Source organism: Etheostoma spectabile, chromosome 3, assembly GCF_008692095.1.
Source record: "Etheostoma spectabile isolate EspeVRDwgs_2016 chromosome 3, UIUC_Espe_1.0, whole genome shotgun sequence".
Classification (NCBI taxonomy): Eukaryota; Metazoa; Chordata; class Actinopteri; order Perciformes; family Percidae; genus Etheostoma; species Etheostoma spectabile.
Genome location: NC_045735.1, coordinates 26,073,334 through 26,092,797, shown reverse-complemented (window position 1 = coordinate 26,092,797; position 19,464 = coordinate 26,073,334). Strand labels below are relative to the sequence as shown.

General features: G+C 39.7%; 1 protein-coding gene across 1 annotated transcript in view; it reads right to left on the bottom strand.

The window, feature by feature from the left end:
- Positions 1-2,261: 2,261 nt before the first annotated feature.
- Positions 2,262-19,464, bottom strand: part of drd2a (dopamine receptor D2a) — a 49,488-nt gene continuing 32,285 nt past the window's right edge. The window contains exons 3-8 of the mRNA XM_032509445.1: positions 13,542-13,651; positions 10,362-10,498; positions 7,006-7,214; positions 5,989-6,075; positions 5,320-5,710; positions 2,262-4,742 (exon numbers count right to left, since the gene is read on the bottom strand). Coding sequence (XP_032365336.1) covers positions 4,546-4,742; positions 5,320-5,710; positions 5,989-6,075; positions 7,006-7,214; positions 10,362-10,498; positions 13,542-13,651 — 1,131 coding nt within the window. The 3' untranslated portion in view covers positions 2,262-4,545. The remainder of the gene's footprint in view (positions 4,743-5,319; positions 5,711-5,988; positions 6,076-7,005; positions 7,215-10,361; positions 10,499-13,541; positions 13,652-19,464) is intronic.

Here is a 19,464-nt window from a genome sequence, read left to right as displayed (position 1 = left end):
AGAAAATAAAATCTGTTAAACCTGTTGTAAAGAGGGTGAAAAGATGGACCAACGAGTCGAAGCTGGATTTACAGGGCTTCTTTGTCTGTACTGACTGGAGTGTTTTTGAGGCTGCAGCCACTGATCTGGACAAACTGACAACTGACTGATCAGTTTTTGTGAGGACATGTGAGTGCTGACTAAAACCTTCAGCACACGCAACAACCAAAAACGCTGTTTCACAACAAAACTCAGGCAGCTTCGTCAGTCCAAAGAGGAGGCCTTCACAAGTGAGGACAGAGTCTTGTATAACCAGGCCAGGAACACACTGACCAAAGAGATCAAAGCAGCTAAGAGGAGCTATGCTGATAAGCTAGAAAACAGCTTCACAAACAGCGACCAATCGGTCAGTGTGGAGAGGCCTGCAGACACTCTCAAACTATAGGAGGTTTGAAAAGCCAACAGTCACACCCCTCCCCCACACCAACTCACCAACTCACACTTCAGTCAGTCATCTTCCCCCACCCGTACGCTGTCACCTTCCCCCCTTTGACTCCTCACCTGCACTAATGATCTGTGAAGTGGATGTGCGGCAGGTCTTCCAGAGTTAGAAGACCAGAAAGGCTCCTGGCCCAGACGGTGTGTCACCATCCTGCCTGAAAATCTGTGCATACCAGCTGGCCTCTGTCTTCACTCAGATCTTCAACAGATCACTGGCACTTTCGCAAGTTCCCTCCTGCTTTAAACGTTTCACAATCATCCCAGTCCCCAAAAAAACCTCCATCTCTAGACTAAATGACTACAGGCCTGTGCAATAACCCAGCAACATGGTCTTTTATCGGCACCTGTTTACCGGTTCCACTTATTATGCATTCATCATTCTCATTCTCTATTTTAGAGCTGTTCATACTTTTCATACTGTTCATATTGTAATTTAATATGTATATAATAACATAAATACTATTTATTCCAGCACCCTTTCCACTATGCTCCACGATTAAAATAATAACTATCATAATTATAATTTACTCCTGCATACTTTTTACTCTTCACTGCACCATTGTCCCAACCTGTCTATATCGTTTCTGTTTATGGTGTGTATAAAGTGTTTGTTTTGTTGTTTGTTTTGTATGTGCAAGCATGTTGTGAACAATGGTTATGATCCAAAGCAAAATTCCTCGAATGTGTCCTCATACCTGGCAGCTATTCTGTATGATTGATTTAGGCTGTTGAGCCAAGATAATCATAAATAATAATACTTACCAATTGTTAAAGAATGGGAAAAGTGCTAAGGATGTGCCAGACTTAATTGCTGCTGGTTCAATATGTTGGTGTGGGAAATTCCCCCTAGGGATTTCTATATGGGAATACCACATGTACAGGTCTATGGGTGATCCATGTATAGCAGAGAGAATACACATGGATCATATATGGATCTAGCAGACTCTTAAACCAATCCGTAAAAAGATTGCATGGGACTGAGTAGCACAATAGGACATGCTTTGTACACACAAATATTTCAGAAAAGTTAGTTTTGAACCTCTTGGTGTCCCAGTGGGAACACCTACAGTACATGTTGTGAAATATGAGGCACAGCATTGCCTTTCATTGGCTGTGTTAATAGAAATTATTGTTTTATTCTTTGTCATCAAAAAACCTGTATCCTGGCTCCTCTGTACCAACTTTGCTTTAATGTTTGCCAGGGGGCAAATTGAATCCAAATGTCCTAGTAAATGGTGCAAGTCTATTAAACTGTGTCACCAAGTACATCACATCAGTCAGCCGCTGCCTGAAGGAACAACATCCCCTCTATTCTGACTCATCTGTTGTTAGACTCAGAAAAAAGCAAAAGATTGAAGATATTTTAAACTTGCTGCATTCAGGAATCTACAACAGCTTTAATTCCACTGATGTTGTTACTGGTATACTGGTATGGTATACAATGCGGAAAATGACACTGCTTCTGAGTTAGACTTGACATCTATTCATCAATGTCAATTAATTTAGCTTCTTTTGATTCAAACACAGCATCCCAACAGAAAGAGGTGAACTCTGCATTCCCTGGAAGTCGTCTGCCAGCAGCAGCAGTAGCAGCTGCAGCACTCACCATGAGTGATGAATTGCTTTAAAAAAAAAAAAGAGAACTTTTTCATTATGTTACCTTTATCGCAAAGGTTGAAATCAGTGATTGCTGACAGCATTACAGGGACTTCAATAACATGTTCTTGTTGTTGCTGCTGGCTCTTGCCCTTCATGTTAGCTTGTTGTAATGTGGATTTTTCTTTTCTGAAAAGGATGCAATGCTAGGATTTTTTTGGTCTGACTTTGGTCATCACAAAGAATGATGTTACACTGTAATAATGTATCAGTGAGGTAAACTAATGAAAGACTGAAATTCACATTACACTATCCCTCCCTGTCCAAGACATGGGGATGTCCATCAACTGGATTCTAACCCTGCTTGTCAACATGCAAGCATGCAACATAGACTGTAAGGTTTTATTTTAAAATGTTTATTTCCTTTTGTCAATTTAGATTTTTTTCTCCATTTCAACAACATTATCTTTTTCAAATATTGTGTTTCCATATAACTTGCAACAGTGTTGAAAGCTTCCCTTGAAATACTTTGAACTTTATAACATTAAGAAAAGGTACAATGTTTTGAGCCTAAATTGGGTCTTCATCAGTCACAGATGTATTCAACTGAAGAAATAGTCTCAGTTCCTCCCATGGGTATGGCCACAGCTCCAGGACCAGTGTGATGTTAACCAACACAACCTGTGTACACATAGGTAATTTATCACAAAAGCAGCAATCCAAAATATTATCAAGGAATGAATTCAAATAATTACACAAATATATACAAAATCACAAATCACTAAAGGAACAATCAAAGGAGTAAAGTCCAACACAAATATCAATTCAATTAAGGGTGATTAAGACAGCATGATCTTCCAAGGTGTAACTCCCCAGCATGCATCACATTTCTCATGGGAGGGCCTGGGACTGTTTAATGACACACACAGTCAGTTTGATACCTCTGTGTACCTGAAGAGCCAATGTGGCCTCAAAATGTTGTATTTTCTTTCTCGAAATAAATAATAATTGTAATAAAATAAAACTTTTTATGAATTCCACATTGTTGCGAGTCTTTGGAAAGCAGAAATCACCATACACTTTTTGGACCCAGCATCTGGACAAGAAAGATGTGTTTTACACAGATTCCCACACATATTCCATCATGAAAAAACACTTTTTGGCAGACTTTATTTTCTCTTCTAAATTGGACTACAGCGCCTGACAGTGACAGAGTTTTGTGATTTCACTTAAGCTGAAGTGCTCTCTGGCTGATATTCATCAAAACATCAACATATTTTTGATATACTTTGTTGATAATGTGTTTGTTAAACTAAAATGAAATGCAGCATTTTCCGGCCCTAACAATACACAGATGTAATTGCTGAATCTATTATTTTAGTTTTGCCAAGTTTACCTCATTCTTACTCAGCAAAGGCCCCGGGGAGCTGCTTCAGGGGTTGCACACAGCCACATGATTATACCTCAAAGCTGCAAAGTCGACATACAGGTCATTAGTTTGCCACGGAACAACTCTGCTGCAGCAGTGCTCCGAGTTACTTCCAGTAAACAACATTACTCAAACTGAAAACTATTCTTGGGGAAAAAGAGAGAGGCTGCTGAGTAATATCAATACATTTGAGTGTATCTGTATACACACATGGGAAACACTGATATTAATATGGCACTTAACAGTGTCTCAGAACTTCATTTATTGTAAATCTTTTGTTTTATGTTAAACATACATTTTATAAGAAGTCAAGTAGAGGAGCAGTGTAGCATGCATCACATTTCCTTGCAGGCGTATAATCACAGTTAATGTTTTAAGAAAACTATGTACAGCAAATAATACTCACAATAATAATAATAATAATAATAATAATAATAATAATAATCATAATAATGTGATTTTTCAATTTATAAAATTGCAAATATGTGGATATTGGCATAGCCACATCATACAGCAAGTAAATTGTCTCTCGTCTTTAACACATTCCAATCAGTAATAGGTTTTAAGATTAAGAGCTCACACATCAGTTTTAACACTGCAATGAACACTGACTTGATATTTATAAGATTTGTAGAAAATTTCCACGATGAAAACACAAAGTACACACACAATAAATAGCAGTTTGCAACTTGTATGTGTGTGGTATACACAAATGGCTCCTTATGTGACAAGTACAATGATTTTAAAGAACAATGTTACATTTGCCTTTTCTCCATGAAACAGGTCATTGTTACAGACATTTCTTGTTTTACATTCAGTGATTTGGAGAACAGGACTCCACAAACAATTCACATGTACTGTAGAGCCAACAAGCCTTTCAATAAGACACTTCAGTTTTTCAGTCACTCAGCTCCATAACTTTAAAAAGCAGATCGCAGTTTGCAAGGTGCCTTTTCCTTGACAGGATGAGGTATTCGCCAGAAGAGAGGATTTTATTCATCGCTCTTCCCTCAGTCTGATTAGACAAGTGATGCCGCAGTTTAGCAGTGCAAGATCTTAATGAATGCCTTTCTGAACTCAACATTAAAGGTGGTGTATATAATGGGATTTACGGCACTATTCACGTAGCCCAGCCAAGTGAAAGCATTATACATCTCAGCAGGAACCTTGCATTTTGTGCAGTGGGTGTTCAAGATATGTGTGATGAAAAATGGCAGCCAGCAAATGATGAACACACCTGAGGAGATACAAGAACAATCGGAATATTAGAAAAGAGCGTCAGAAAATTGAAGAAGAAGCTGCCTCATCTTCAACACCCAGGTATGGGTAAAAATGGAGTTGGACTCTAAAATGCTAGAATGAGAACAATTTCTTTTTGTTGCATCATTCCGCGTCTTGTCTTCAAGATTTGTTTTAGGTCTTACCAAAAAAAACACTGAAATAGAGATAACAACACATGCAGAGTCAGCCAAGAACCAGAGAAGGCTGGGGACTTGTGCAAAGGAAAAACCGCTTTCTAATATGTAAATTACATGATTAGCTTGTTGTTAATTAGAAGAGAAACAAATGTTTAATCTAGTTTGAACAGTACCCCCGCTGGCTTCATGTTGTAATCACTGCATGTTGTTTTTGCATGTGTGAAGTTGATAACAAAAACAGTTATTTGGTTGTAGAAATGCTTAATTTCACACAGTGTCAGTTCCACATATGTGCATATTACATTAAATAGCATTTAAACTTTAATGCTACTGATTGTAAATTATTTATACCAAATGCAAGACGAAAAAAAATCTATTATAATTAAACCAACTTACCAAGGACGATGGCTAACATCTGAGTGGCCTTTTTCTCCTTCTGCTGGGAGATCTTTCTCTTGCTCATGGTTTTCACAGAGGTCTGAGTCTTGCCATTAGGTAAGGCCTGCGTCTGGAAGGCTTTGGTCACAACGGGTGCTGGATCCCCCTGGGCCTCCTTGGTGGGATCGCCGTTCTTTTCTGCTTTCTGGCGCTCCTGAGGGGGTGTGGGAGGTGTGGAGGTGCAGGGGCTAGCGTTGGTCTTGTTAGGCATCAACAGCTGGTGACTGGTGGCCGGAGTGTCTCCAGGAGCACACTGTGGTTGCTGCTTCCGTTTCTGGCTGCTGCCACTGTTGTTCAGCTCATCCAGCTCCAGATCTTCCCCCTCATTGACTACATCTTTAATGAATATCTAAGCAAGGTCAGGATGAGCAAATAACATGGATTCAAATGGTCATTTTTTTAGTTAGGTAATGGGTGACATTTAAAATAACAAGCAATAAACATAAGAAAAGATCCCACTTTGTCTGTAATTTAGTTTTGCTGTGCTCACAGAAGCAGAAAGGTGCATTTTCAAGCTATATTTGGAATGGAGGAAAACTTCAAGGTGACACATTTTGACGGCGAAACAAATATTTTTCAAACAATTAAACTTTTTAGAAAAAAAGTGGAACAAAAAAGAGCACACACCACTTTCTTCTTGTTGCCAGGAAAACTCCCATTGGATTTGACAATCATGGTGCACAACCTCACATCCTCTGGATGAGTGCACTTATCCTGAAATGAAAACAGCTATGTCAGGCAAGGAGAGGGTACAATGTCAAAGCATAACTGACAAAAGGGCTGTCTAAGCACAGGTCCCACAGCCTACCGGGTAAAATAAGGCTACATCGAGCTCTGGTACAGAAAGGCTGTTTAGCAAGAATCTGATCTGCAGCTTCAACTGCAGCTGCAGGTCCTTTTACCTGACAGTGTAAAAAAATTGTTGGTTGTTTTACCAAGATGATGCAAACTCATCCACAATACAACAGTATCAGCGAAACTTTTATTCAAATGATGTCCTTTCCCTCCATAAAGATTATGTACATAATTCTTCAACATGCTTCACAGATCATTAAATAATATAGTAATGTGGAGTTTATATTATTATTAACACACACAAACACACGGGCTAATATAGTTGTATAAAGCAATATATATTGTGTTGACTTTCGTCAATGAAAACATGTCAGTAAATGTAACATTGCAACACAACATTACAGTAAGATAAAATAAAATTGGTCTCCTGGATGGAACCAGTTACAGAGCATTTCATTTACAACCGGGGGGGGGCGGACAGCACTTAAAATGCCTTAGGTGTGAGTGAGCTTTGACCTTTCAACCTTGCCTTGATGTTGTCCACTGTTCTCCACAGAAAAATCAATTCTCTTCTTGTTTACTTCTTAGGTTGTTAAGTAATGCAAAGCCCATGCATAAAACCATTTTGGTTAACTTAACTGGTTAAGTATTATTGGGTTGAGAAAAGTATTGATAGCAGTTTCATAAAGAAACAGATCAACGCAAACATATTGAAAAAGACATGATTCTAAAATGTTCAGAAACACAGATCTATAGTATTTGGTACAATTAAAAGATGTAAATCAATCTCAGTTTCATTGTGAAGCTGAAAAACATTAATAGTAGACAGCAGCCATATTGCAAGCTCACCTTCAGCGAAGTGGCCCCATCAGGGTCAGGAGCCTGACAGATGTGCTGCTTCGGTTTGGTGTTTACACGTTTTCTGCGCTTCCTCAGGACCACATAAATTTGCACATAAACCAGCAGAGTGATGATGAAGGGAACATAGAAGGACACGATGGAGGAGTACACCACAAAGGCCGGATTGGCGATCACACAGAGAGACTCATCCCGAGTAGCTGTGGAGATAAGCACAAGGTGAATGAATAAAAGGTCTCAGACTGCATGTTATGTTCCAAATAAAATCCTTTTTTTCATGTAGTTTTTTTGTTGCTGTGCCTTTTGGAAAAGGTCCTACAAAAAAATGGTTTGCTTTTTGATTTTAATTAGGGCCTAAGCGCCGGCAGCGGCGAAGGCCCTATTTAAACTGAAGGATTATTATTCCTTTTTTCTTCCGGCAAATTAATCAGCTTTTTGAGGGGCTTAAGATACTTAAAAACTCACCAAAATTTACGGTTGCATCAATCCTGGTGAAATTTACGTATTTTAAAGGTTTAGGGAATAGGCGCTCAAAAGTGTCTTGCTGGTGCCCCCACAAAATTAAATAATTGAGCCCCTGCAGTACGTATAACGTAGATAAACAAAACTTGGTACACATATGTAGCATATCAAGACGTACACAAAATGTCATTGGAGCAATACCCTAAACCCAACAAGGAGTCGGCCATTTTGAATTGAAAGTTCGAAATTAGTGTGATTTTAGCCATTTCCACATGTCGTCCTTTTACAAACTCCTTCTAGAGATTTCCTCCAATCAGCTCGGTCTGTGCCATCTTAAGACCGTAAAGATCAAAAGTTATTAAAAGAAAAACCTTTTGTGATAGGGCATGGCCGTGGTGAGGCGGCCATTTTGTGTGTTTCGCCATCGTAACAGGAAATGGGTGTAACTCAAGTGTACATTGTCCTATTGGCTTGAAACCTTTCATGATTATAAGACTCCCAACCCTGAGAACGTTAACTGGCCAAATGTGACTCAAAGTCATAGTACCCCCTAATGGCAACAGGAAGTAGGCCCAAATCTACACGTGCTATACTTTAATTAACTACTGTGAGAGATTTCATCCCATAAACTTCCAATTTGGTCTGTGTAATCTAAAGATGATGAAAAGTTATTAAAAGCAAAACTTTTCGTTCAACAGTGTGGACATGGCGGCCATTTTGAGCATTTATTGATGAACAATAATATAAGCTGTGTTAACTTTAGAGTAAATTGTCATATCTGCCTGAAATTTCTCCCGATTGACAGGGGCTAAAGCCTGAAGACTACAAGACAAAATTGACTTTTGGTCATAGAGCCCCCCCGCTGGTAATAGGTCATGTGACAATGAGCCACTCCTTACAATGTAACCACGCCCACTTAAACATGACACGTCCCATTTTGGCTTTTGAACAGTTTGAAAACCTTTGATTTAGCCACGCGTCTTTTATAACTAATGAGCAGTTTGACGTAGAGTCTTGTTTGAGGTATCATTGAACTCAGCAGGGAGTTCCCTTTTCATTGGTGACGATTTGAAGTGTCTAAGTGCCGTGCACGGTCACACGGAGCGGCGTCCGCCAGTAACCCTGACACGTGCAGAGGAGCGAGGGCCTGTCCAGCGCTGCTTGCAGCTTTAATTTGATTTAAAAATGCATCAGTAGGTCATTCACAATTTTTTCTTTCACCTCCTCCTCCTTCGCTTAGACTATTGCAATCCTTTTACAGTAATTCCAACAAACCTCACTCAGAACTGTCTTATGGCTGATCCAGGAGGCTGCCACAGGGCTTCTATCTGGTGCCAAATGTGGAGATCATATCACCCCAATTTCCTGCACTGGTTGCCTGTTAATTTTAGATTTTAGATTTCACTGATTTACTTTTAAAGCAAGCCAAATTGCTCTGAGCCACACACACACACACACACACACACACACACACACACACACACACACACACACACACACACACACACACACACACACACACACACACACACACACACACACACACACACACACACACACACACACACACACACACACACACACACACACACACACACACACACACACACACACACACACACACACACACACACACACACAAAATTGTTGCCACCGGAGTCATCGTGGATACTGTAGATGTCACTGTAATTGTGTAGTTCATGTCCCAGTAACAAGTTGTTATTTTCACACTTCAGGGTGTCTGTGGCTCAGGAGGTAGACCAGGTTTTCTATTAAAGGAGCAGTTCGATTTCACATACAAAATTCTGTTAACTTGTGAGGAGGACTCGTATTCAGCCTGTGAGAATAGTTTATCTCCTGTATCTCTGGCAGGAAATAATAGCCCTTTTACAGTAAATAACCCTGCTCAGTTTGAAAGAAGTGGAAATTACTGGAAAGCGAGGATAGAGTGTTTCTGGAGCTTGAGCCATCATTATATCTTGGCCTGTGCTGCTTCAAATTTGATCATTATTTCTTTAAATCGGTTTCTGACAAGCCATCCATTTTATGGAAGAAGCATACTAAATACCTCTTTAATTTTAAACACCTGTCCACATGTTGAACTGTCCCTGATCCCCAACTGCCTCAGATAGGTGGGTGAATGAGAGGCCCATTGTAAAGCACTTTGGGTAAAAGCACAATATGCTGTACAAGGCAGAACATTTACGACACAAATCTGAGGTTGTGATTGTGTGTTTGAAATCATCAACAGACACGTCTGAAATACTTGCTTTCCATTCACAGTTAAAAAAAAAAAAACTTCAAAAATATTTTAAAGTTGCGAAAGCTTAAAAACAAATCTTAAATGTTTCTGTTTCAAAGGTTCCCGCAGCCACTACTCACTTGAAAGCGGTTGTGGGGCTCTCAAATCCAAATATCCGAGTTATATCAAGGCACTCAAAGGGATGAGTGGACCTTCAAAGAGACAGGAATTGAGCCATAGGAGCTGATCAGCAACACGTCTGAGAAGCCCTTTAATCGGAACACTCTTTAACTGTAATCCTCTGTAAAAACTTCTATTCTGTGGAATAACCTAAAGGGTTATAGCTCGCTTAAAGTAGTAATAGTAGTTTTAGCATGAAGTACAGTAATATTTGAACTGCATGGGTAGCTTATATGTACTTCTTCAACACAATTTTGTACACTATACAATGCTGCACATGGGCACTGACATTGAGATTCTGCTTTAGTACATTTTCAACAGCATTTAAAAAGGTTCATCAGCTATCTTCACAAGGTATATGTGTCTACAATGTACTGTATGCTGTACTGTACTGTGGATGTACTCCACCAATTTAGTCACACACCATGAAGAAATGTTTCTTTTATGTATTGCACTTTCTCACCTGTGTTATTTAGGCCAAACAATAGGGGACATGATATGGCGAAAGACAGTACCCACACCACCGAGATCATGACTGTGACCCGTCTCCTGGAGCTGTAACGAGTGTTGTACAGCATTGGCATTGCAACTGCTGTGTAACTGTAAGGGGTAAAGAACACATAGGTACATTAATTTGAATGTATTTCTACAAGACAACAGGGACAGCATGAAAAAGAATCTTTCTATAAAATAGTGCAACATATGGTTTGAATTTATTCATGACCAAAGGCTTAACGCATCCCCTTTATGTTAATAGTTCTTTCTTCATCAATGAATTTTAGCTCAAAAGAGGACAGGGAAGCCTACAAGTGGTAAAACCAAGAGATGTTGTCCGTCATCTTTGATCAGATACCTTTTGATGTTTGACTGGTGCTTTGGAAACAGCAATGTGCTATGGGCTGCAGCTTACAAGAAGAGGTAGTGTTCTTCTCCAAGGAAATGCTTAACCATTTAACCTTGTTACAATGGTTGACCTTATTAGCTTGCTGTAATCACCAGGTAATGCACAGCGTTTTACAGTGTGGACATAAATTATGATGGGTAAAGCTTTTAGGAGACTTTGGGTTTGTTGCATGGATTGTGCAACACACTGTACTATGGTCTTGAATAAAATACGACTCTCCAATTGGCCCAAAAGTAATAATGGCTAGTGCTGGGGTGAGGTCATGAGAAATGCGTATTTTCATGATTGTCAGATACATTTTTTTGTCTACCTTTACTACCTCTTTATTACATAATGCATTGTAGCATGTTGGGTTGTTATTACATAATGGGTTGTTACATGCTGCTTTTATCAAAATCTATAGTTAAATTCTTACACTGCGCTGTAACTTTTCTTCTTGTACTTTATACCTGTGTTATTTTATTTTAGTAGTTTCTAGATGATCTTTTTCATATTTTACATAGAAGGGCTTATTATTGACAGCTGAGAGTTTATGTTAACATGTTAAACAGTTTCTCATGGTATTTGGAGTAGCGTTTGTAAACACATTCAAATGTGACTAACTGTATTAACGAAAACTACAGAACATATTTTTGCCTTGCCCCAAGTAACATAATTGTCTTGTAAAATATTTTAGTGCACATTATGACTCACTGATCACGCACTGAAGTGTTATGAAAGGAAAGTGTGCTTTTTGGTAATCTGAGATCTGTTAAAAAAACATTTGGCATGTTTATATTCATATCACCTCCTACACAAAAACAGATTTGTCTGGAGCGGCTGTGGATCGGTGGTAGAGCGATTGCTTGCCAATCGGAAGGTTGGTGGTTTGATCCCCTGCAGTCCCATGTCAAAGTGTCCTGGGCAAGACATTGATCCATTGGAGTGTAAATGTATTTATCTGATTAGCAGGTGGCACCTTGCACACAGTTTATAAATGTGTGTGAATGGTTCCTGTACTATGTAAAGGTACTTTAAGTAGTCGTTAAGAACAGTTCATTTACATGTATGCCTATTAGTTGTTGGCTTATTAAGAGGATGTGAGTTGCTGACTGGTAAGTCCAACTGCTGGTAGTGTCTTTATTTTTTTTTTAACAATAGATTAACTAACAATCCTCTTTTCTGCTCTTTGTTTACAAAATGCCAAAAGTAAGTTTCCACGTACACGTTGCTTATAAGAACAAAAAAAGTAGCGAAAAAAACCAATCCTTTGATGTATGCATTACGGTGCTGCCTGGAGCAGCAGAATTTATAAAAGAAAACACATTTGTCTGTGACTCTTATCTGAACCTTTACTAAATCGGCATTATACAGCCAGGGAAAGCAACTTGTGCTACTGTCACACTCATCCTTCCAGCAATTAACATTCACAAGTAGCATTCACAGCAAGCAGGCACGAGTCAGATACATAATATAAATGTTAATTTAGATGTTATTCCTTTCTGCTTGTAAAATTAATTTCAAACACATGCAAACAGTGATATACCGTGAGATTATTCCGAGTAGCTTTTAATAAGCTTCTCTCCACATGTGAGAAACTTTAGCATTCTAATTCATTCACTTTGGTAAGAGTTGATATTGTCTCTGTGTGTGGCCATGGTGAATATTTATCTTGGGTTTAAGACGAATATTTCAGCCGAGCAGAAAATTATGTAAAATCAAAGATAACAGAAGTCTATAAAAATGAGAAACCTGGGAAATGTTATGTCCTTGGTATTCTCCAGACATTACGCAGAGCAAACCAAGCTGTCCCACTTTTAATACATATTCTAGTTGTCAACCATACATCATTACAGTTCTTTATTGAAAGGTCAAGCTTTACAAATTCTAATTGAATGAATCAATGAGACCAGTGCCAGTTAACCAACTAAATAAATGGATTTATCAGTCATTAATTATTTCAGGTGAAGAAGGTCTTGTGACAAAACAGGTGCTGTCATAAACTGGTATTTAAAAAAAGCATTTTATTTTTCTGTGTATTTAACTATAACTGTTATAATCAATAGTTTTATATTTACAACACATTAAATATGTGTAGATACAAGATCATTGTTTTGGTTTCAGTCTCACCACTCTCATAGAGTCATTTTCAGATGCAATAGGAATCTGTTTTCAGGGGAAAAAAGCTCTAAAGACCCCCTGTACACCTGCTCAGCAAGTTTAACAGTTTGTGAGCCACTTACGTTGTATGCATTATGTACGCATTATGTATGCATTTACATGAATTACTGAGTGTGTTATCATTTTAGGTGTTCCTGTGATTTTCCACTTTTTACTTGTGATTGATTGCATTAAGTCTGTAGCTAAAGACACTACTTTGTTCTACAGTATTGTTTATGTTATACCCGGCACTACTTTATTAAAATTTATGCTGACAGTATGCAGGAGTCAATAACCACAGGTTATGCACCCTTTCTAGAAATTGCTGCAATTTGACAATTCACATTTATAACTCTGTAACATCTGGCGGCAAGTAATAAAGATGGATATGCACTCCCATACCAATTTACGTGAAATAAAGGTTTTGTATATAGTATAAAATCCATGTTTGCAAAAGGCATTTAGGTGGGTAAAAAATTTAATTTTAATTTTTTTATTTAATGTGGGCTTTGATGGTCATGCACTTAAAGATTTCCGTTGAAAATCCATGCAGAAAGCATGACAGGCAGCCCTAAACAATCTGTGCAGTTGCGAACTCACCGATCAATGCTGATGGCACAGAGATTGAGGATGCTGGCTGTACACATCATCACATCCAGAGTGACAAAGATGTCACAGTGGATTTTGCTAAAGCGCCACTCTCCCACTACCTGGAAGAGAAAACAAATGTCAGTTTACAGCAACAGTCAACATCAAGCCGCTGCACCTCTCAGAAATGGGTTTTACTTCTGTAACAAAAAGCAACCTTGACAATGACATTATATATATATATATATATATATACACATATATACACACACATACACACACACACACACATATATATATATATATATATATATATATATATATATATATATAAACACACACACACACACACACACACACACACCATTTTTACTAATACATATATAGGCCTATATTAGTAATCCTAAATGGTTGTTACATTCATTTTATCAAAGTACTGTCACATCTGACATAATGTAAATTGACATATTATATAATTTGATGGTTCCGTGACTTCCATGACATCTTTTCACCGAACACAGTAGGAAGTCAACACTATATAGCAAGACTATAGGCACCATCTGTGTTAGTGGTGCAGTCCCATGAGGCTTCCAATCAAAGACATAGACCAAAACCTATTTGTATTCATACCTCGGCTGCTCTCTGTTACATGGTCAAACCCCAAGATGAAACTAACGTCATCAGTGATGCTCTGACAGGTCTGAACCATCCGATGCCAACCACGTCACCTGACATTACATGCCTACCTGCTTCCTTCAACAGCTCTGAAAAGGGTTTGAGAGTAGAATGTGTTGTTGGGGGGTGGGGGGCAACTCCTACCTCTCCGTGACAGATTAACCTTTGTCCTAGGTCATGTCTTCGTTAACGTAAATGGCATTATGTTGTTTGTACAACAGTAGCAGTGATTGCAGAATGATCCCCCAACCATAATGAGCGCCCTTCTCCCTGTCACAACCTTTCCTCTTTTCTCCTCTTTCCCAAATTTAAGAGCCTTGTAAGAGCTGAAAACCATTGACTGCAATACAGATCTATTTGTATCAATGTGGGGAAACATATTCAGTGGATATTAGATTATAATTATTATGAAACGTTGACTGTGAGATACAGGCATTGTCAATTTTGTTTTTGCTATTTCACCCTACCCCTACCTTTGCATTTAAAATGCAAAGGTAAGGTGTTGGGAAATTGAAAATGCAGTAATGGAAGCTGGGGAACGGAGAAAGTTGCTAGAAAAGTGCAATTGAGACGTTACTTAAAAGGTAAAGGTAAAATGAAACGGACTTTCATCTAAAACTCGGCTGTCTAAATGGCATTCACAATAATAAAAAAAAAAAAACTTTATAAATATATGTTTAGTCCTAGCAGAAATGCTGAAGTGCATACTTTATACTTTATACATGCATAAAAAACTACTAAAAAAGAATTATAATGACAAGTCAAACGGCTCTTAAAAAGCTGATAGCATACATTCTTTGAACATATTACATATCTAATGAAAAAATACTAAAAATACTAAATTTCACCGCTGGAAACATGAATATATATTTAATTGAGTCACTTATAGTAGATGTATGTACGTGATTTCTTTTAAGAAATTGGTGCCTTCTAGACCGAGAAAAGCCAGAAAATGTATTTTTGGCTCATGTGGAATGCACTGGCTTTGCTGCGAGTCTACTCCCAAGCCATTCCTACCAGTTACAGACATAGACAGTGAGGCAGTCAAGTCAACTCAGGTGTGTTTTATTGTCCGATCAATCATATACACAAAACAACGTTTCACCGTGGCTCAAGTGGTGTTACACATTTAAAATATATATAAAAACATATAAAAACTACCTACAGGCTACATTTAGTGCACACAAATAGGCTCCGTAAAGTTCAGCTAACGCATTGGGAGCATTAGCGCTTGGAGTTGAGCAGCCACAAACTCCACCAGCGGTTGGCGGTAGTTTGATAAAAGCACTGCATTTCTGCACCAATCCGTGTTAGCACAGTCCACCTTCATGAGTCGTACCCGACAAAGCAGCATCTGCTCGGAAGGTTAGCAGGACTAAAAGCTAGATATTGGAGTCTGGTACTCTGTTGTTCAGCCATGTTTCTACAAAAACAAAAACAGTCTCTGAACTTGATTTATGATGAAGTTTGATGTAGTCCAGTTTTTTTGTCTAATGAGCAGACACTAGCAAGCAGAATGGAGGGGACAGGTGGGTGGCTAGCGTTAGCTTTCCACGTAGCTCAGACTCCTGGCTTTTTTTTTGTTTCTGCTTTCACGCATAACGCTTTTGATGTCCCCAGCTAGTGCTGGTCTCTGTAGCAGGCAAAGCTTGCGTAGTGTGTCAAGTATTCCATCTGTAGTAAAGTTTCTTGTGTATTCTCCAATCTTTACCAAAGTATCCCGGTGGTACACATGTGCGGCAGTTTGAATGCACATGTACTTGTTGTACATGTTTGCTGCTGAAAAGAGAGAGCCTTTTTAGCTCAGTGTCAAGATGGCTGACACTTGGATTGACAACGTGTAGTGACAGTCTCCACTCCCAATGGGCGGCATAAAAACACGTGGAACTAGCTGGCTGTAGTCCATAGCCTCTGGACAAAAATGCCTTAGATGATAAAAAACAATTTTTGCGTCATATGAGTTTTTTTTCCAGACACAGAATAGAGAGAAGAATCGTCTCAGGGGGACATGAGAGAGGGAAGCACGGTCATTTGAAAATACTACCGTGTTTCTACTGACACAAAGTTTAATGCTAATCGGTGAAGTATCCCTTTAATCTGTGTGTCACAATGATGAAGATACATGGCGAGGCGTGACTGGGAGGAACAGCCACCCTGATCTAAACCGGAGTGATTTTCTGTTGTTAGACTTCTGTGCTAGTCATGGATTGTCCATTATAAACACCATGTTCAAACATAGGGATGCTCATAGGTGTATGTGTACCAGAGCACCCTAGGCCGAAGGGGCGGAGCTGTATCTGATCACCAACTGTGGTGAGTTGATTCAGGGGATTGGGAAAGACTCGGGACAGACCTGGTAAGCCGGGTAGTGTGGGTAAATTGGGAACGTTTGAAGGAGGCCCCCTTCCGACAGACTTTCAACTCACACCTCCGGCGGAGCTTTTCGTGCATCCTTGTGGCGGCCTGGGGCACTTAACCTGAGTGGACAGTGTTCAAAGTTTCCATTGCTAAAGTTGCGGTGGAGATCTGTGGTCTTAGGGTCTTAGGTAGGGGCTCAAGGGGCGGTAACCCACGAACACTCTGGTGGACACCGGTGGTCAGGGAAGCCGTCCGACTGAAGATGGAGTCTTTCCATAGGCAGTTGCAAGGTACCGAAAGGGCTGCAGCCTCTGCTGTGAAAGAGGCATAGCAGCGGGTGTGGGAGAAGTTTGGTGAAGACATGGAGAAGGACTCTCGGTCAGCACGAAGTTGCTTCTGGAAAACCGTTTGCCACCTCAGGAGGGGGAAGCGGGGAACCATCAAAGCTGTGTACAGTAAGGATGGGAGGCTGTTGACCTCAACTGAGGAGGTACTAGAAGGTGGAAGGAGCATTTTGAGGAACTCCTAAATCCAGCTAACATGCCCTCTAGGGTAGAGGCAGAGCTGGAGGATGATGGGATGGATGACGACACCAATCCTGTTTGTAGTATTTATGGACAGGATATCAAGGCGTAGTTGAGGTGGGGAGGGGCAGCAGTTCGGTGGGCTGGGGATCTCATTGCTGCTTGTTTGTGGATGATGTGGTCCTGATGGCGTCATCGGTCTGTGACCTTCAGCACTCACTGGATCGGATCGGCTGGGATGAGGATCAGCACCTCTAAATCTGAGGCCATAGTTCTCAGCAGGAAACTGATGGGAGTGCCTTCTTCAGGTAGGGAATGAGTCCTTTAAAGAAGGCAAAGCTCTCGATCTACAGTTTTCATTCTTACCCTCACCTGGGTTTCCTTAGGAGGGTGGCTTAGAGATAGGGTGAGAAGCACAGTCACCCTTGAGGAGCTCAGAGTAGAGCCTCTGCTCCTTCTCGTCGAAAGGAGCCAGTTGAGGGGGTTCATGTATCTGGTAAAGATGCCTCCAGGGCTAGATATAATCCCACTAGGTGGAGGGATTATATCTCCAACCTGGCCTGGGAACACCTCGGGATCCTTCATTCTGAGTTGGTTAATGAGAAAGGGAAGTTTGGGGTCCCCTGCTGGAGCTGCTCCCCCCACAACTCGATACCGGATAAGCGCTAATCTTTTATCTCTTGGATTGTTTAAGTTTTACTATTTGATGTATTAGACTCTTGAAATGTATTTAATTCTCTTTTGCAGCCCGATTGTCGGTTGTCTGGCATTTTATTTATGTTGTTTATTTATGCAGGTTTTGTTGTTTCAGTATAAATGTTCTTTCCAGGTCTCTGTCTCAATGACACTACCTTAAAATAGGTAAAATTCCTGTATGAGCATAATACATTTACAATGGCATTCCTCATGTTTCTCCATTACATCGTTCGCTAGTCTTGAAAAGTCAGTTCTGAAGCCTTTCCAAAAGGTGAAATTCAACTATAATAAACAGTGTATTTTAATTCACCTTGATTTTAAACAAGCCCGGAACCTTAAGCCATGCAAAAAGTTCTCTCCATATGCTCGCTAAATCAGTCACACTTTACATAAAGTGAAAACTGTGGTAATTAATGCTAATTCAGCATTTAATAATAAAGGGCAAGTTGAATGGCCTGCCCACACTCTGTGACTAAGCTCTCACTAAAGTTCATGTTGATTCATTATCACAAGAAACGTCATGGTCATGGTCGGCGACACTAGAATTAAGAAAATAAAAAGTCTGCACATAGATAAAGAAAAAGGAGTGTGTATGTGGTGGGATTGGAGCTAGTTATGTGTAATAAAGAAGAGAAACAAAACCAAAATATTGTTATCAAACACGGAACAAATACTGACAAGTGTTTGTTATTCTGTGAAGATGCACATGATTTCAGGTTGTGTCTCTGATTGAAGGAGCACATAAAGAAGAACGTGAAATGAATAAAAACACACCTCCAAGATAAAGCTGTTCACACATTCAAGGTCACCTTCCCTTTCACAATTCAAATCTGGGTTAACATTATGAACTGGATTCTCAGAAAATGTTTAAACATCCACATTTCCACTTCTAAATAATTTATTTGCAAGGATTTATACCAGTCCAATTGCTACTTTCTCAGTTTATCCTACTTCATGCTTGCAGGAGGCAGAGAAAACACACCTTACATACTGTATCCTGGATAATCCATTTTGACTTTGACAAACCGCCAGTATTTAGTTCTCAGCATGTTAATAGTGTGTGCTTTTCCCAATTCCCAATTTCGTACCTCCTTGACTCCTTGACACCCCCCCCCGGCTTGTGACCCGGAAATCATTCTCAGCACCCATGTCCCAAACGAGGAGTGAGGATCGAGCATCCAAGTTCACTCCTCGGAGGAATTATGATCGAGGATACACTGACAGATTTTTCACCCGCATACCCGCGTCATGTAAACAAAGATGCGTGACAGGGCAAACAGAGGAGAGAGAGAGAAAAGGGGAGGGAGAGAGGACATGATTTTGCTGCTTAAGTAGCCGACGATATCAGCTGCAGTGACATTTCTGCGACCCCCCGTACATTTTGCCACGTTTTGAATTTAACTCAAAGTAATTATATAGAAGTGGTCATAAACACGGTTATGCTCCTCTGACGGATCATAAATTACAGCGTGTGACAAAACAATGGACAGCGGATGCACTAGTTCTGCAGGTCATATTTAATTGCCTTGGCTTTTAATGACAGCTCCTAGGCAGAGATGTCTTGTGTTTGTTAAATGCCTGTTGCCTCAACTCCTCAAGGCAGACATATGGAGGCTATGTAAGAAACTGAACTAAATGGTTTTCCATGTTATCGTCACGCAATCAATACACACTGCAGCCCC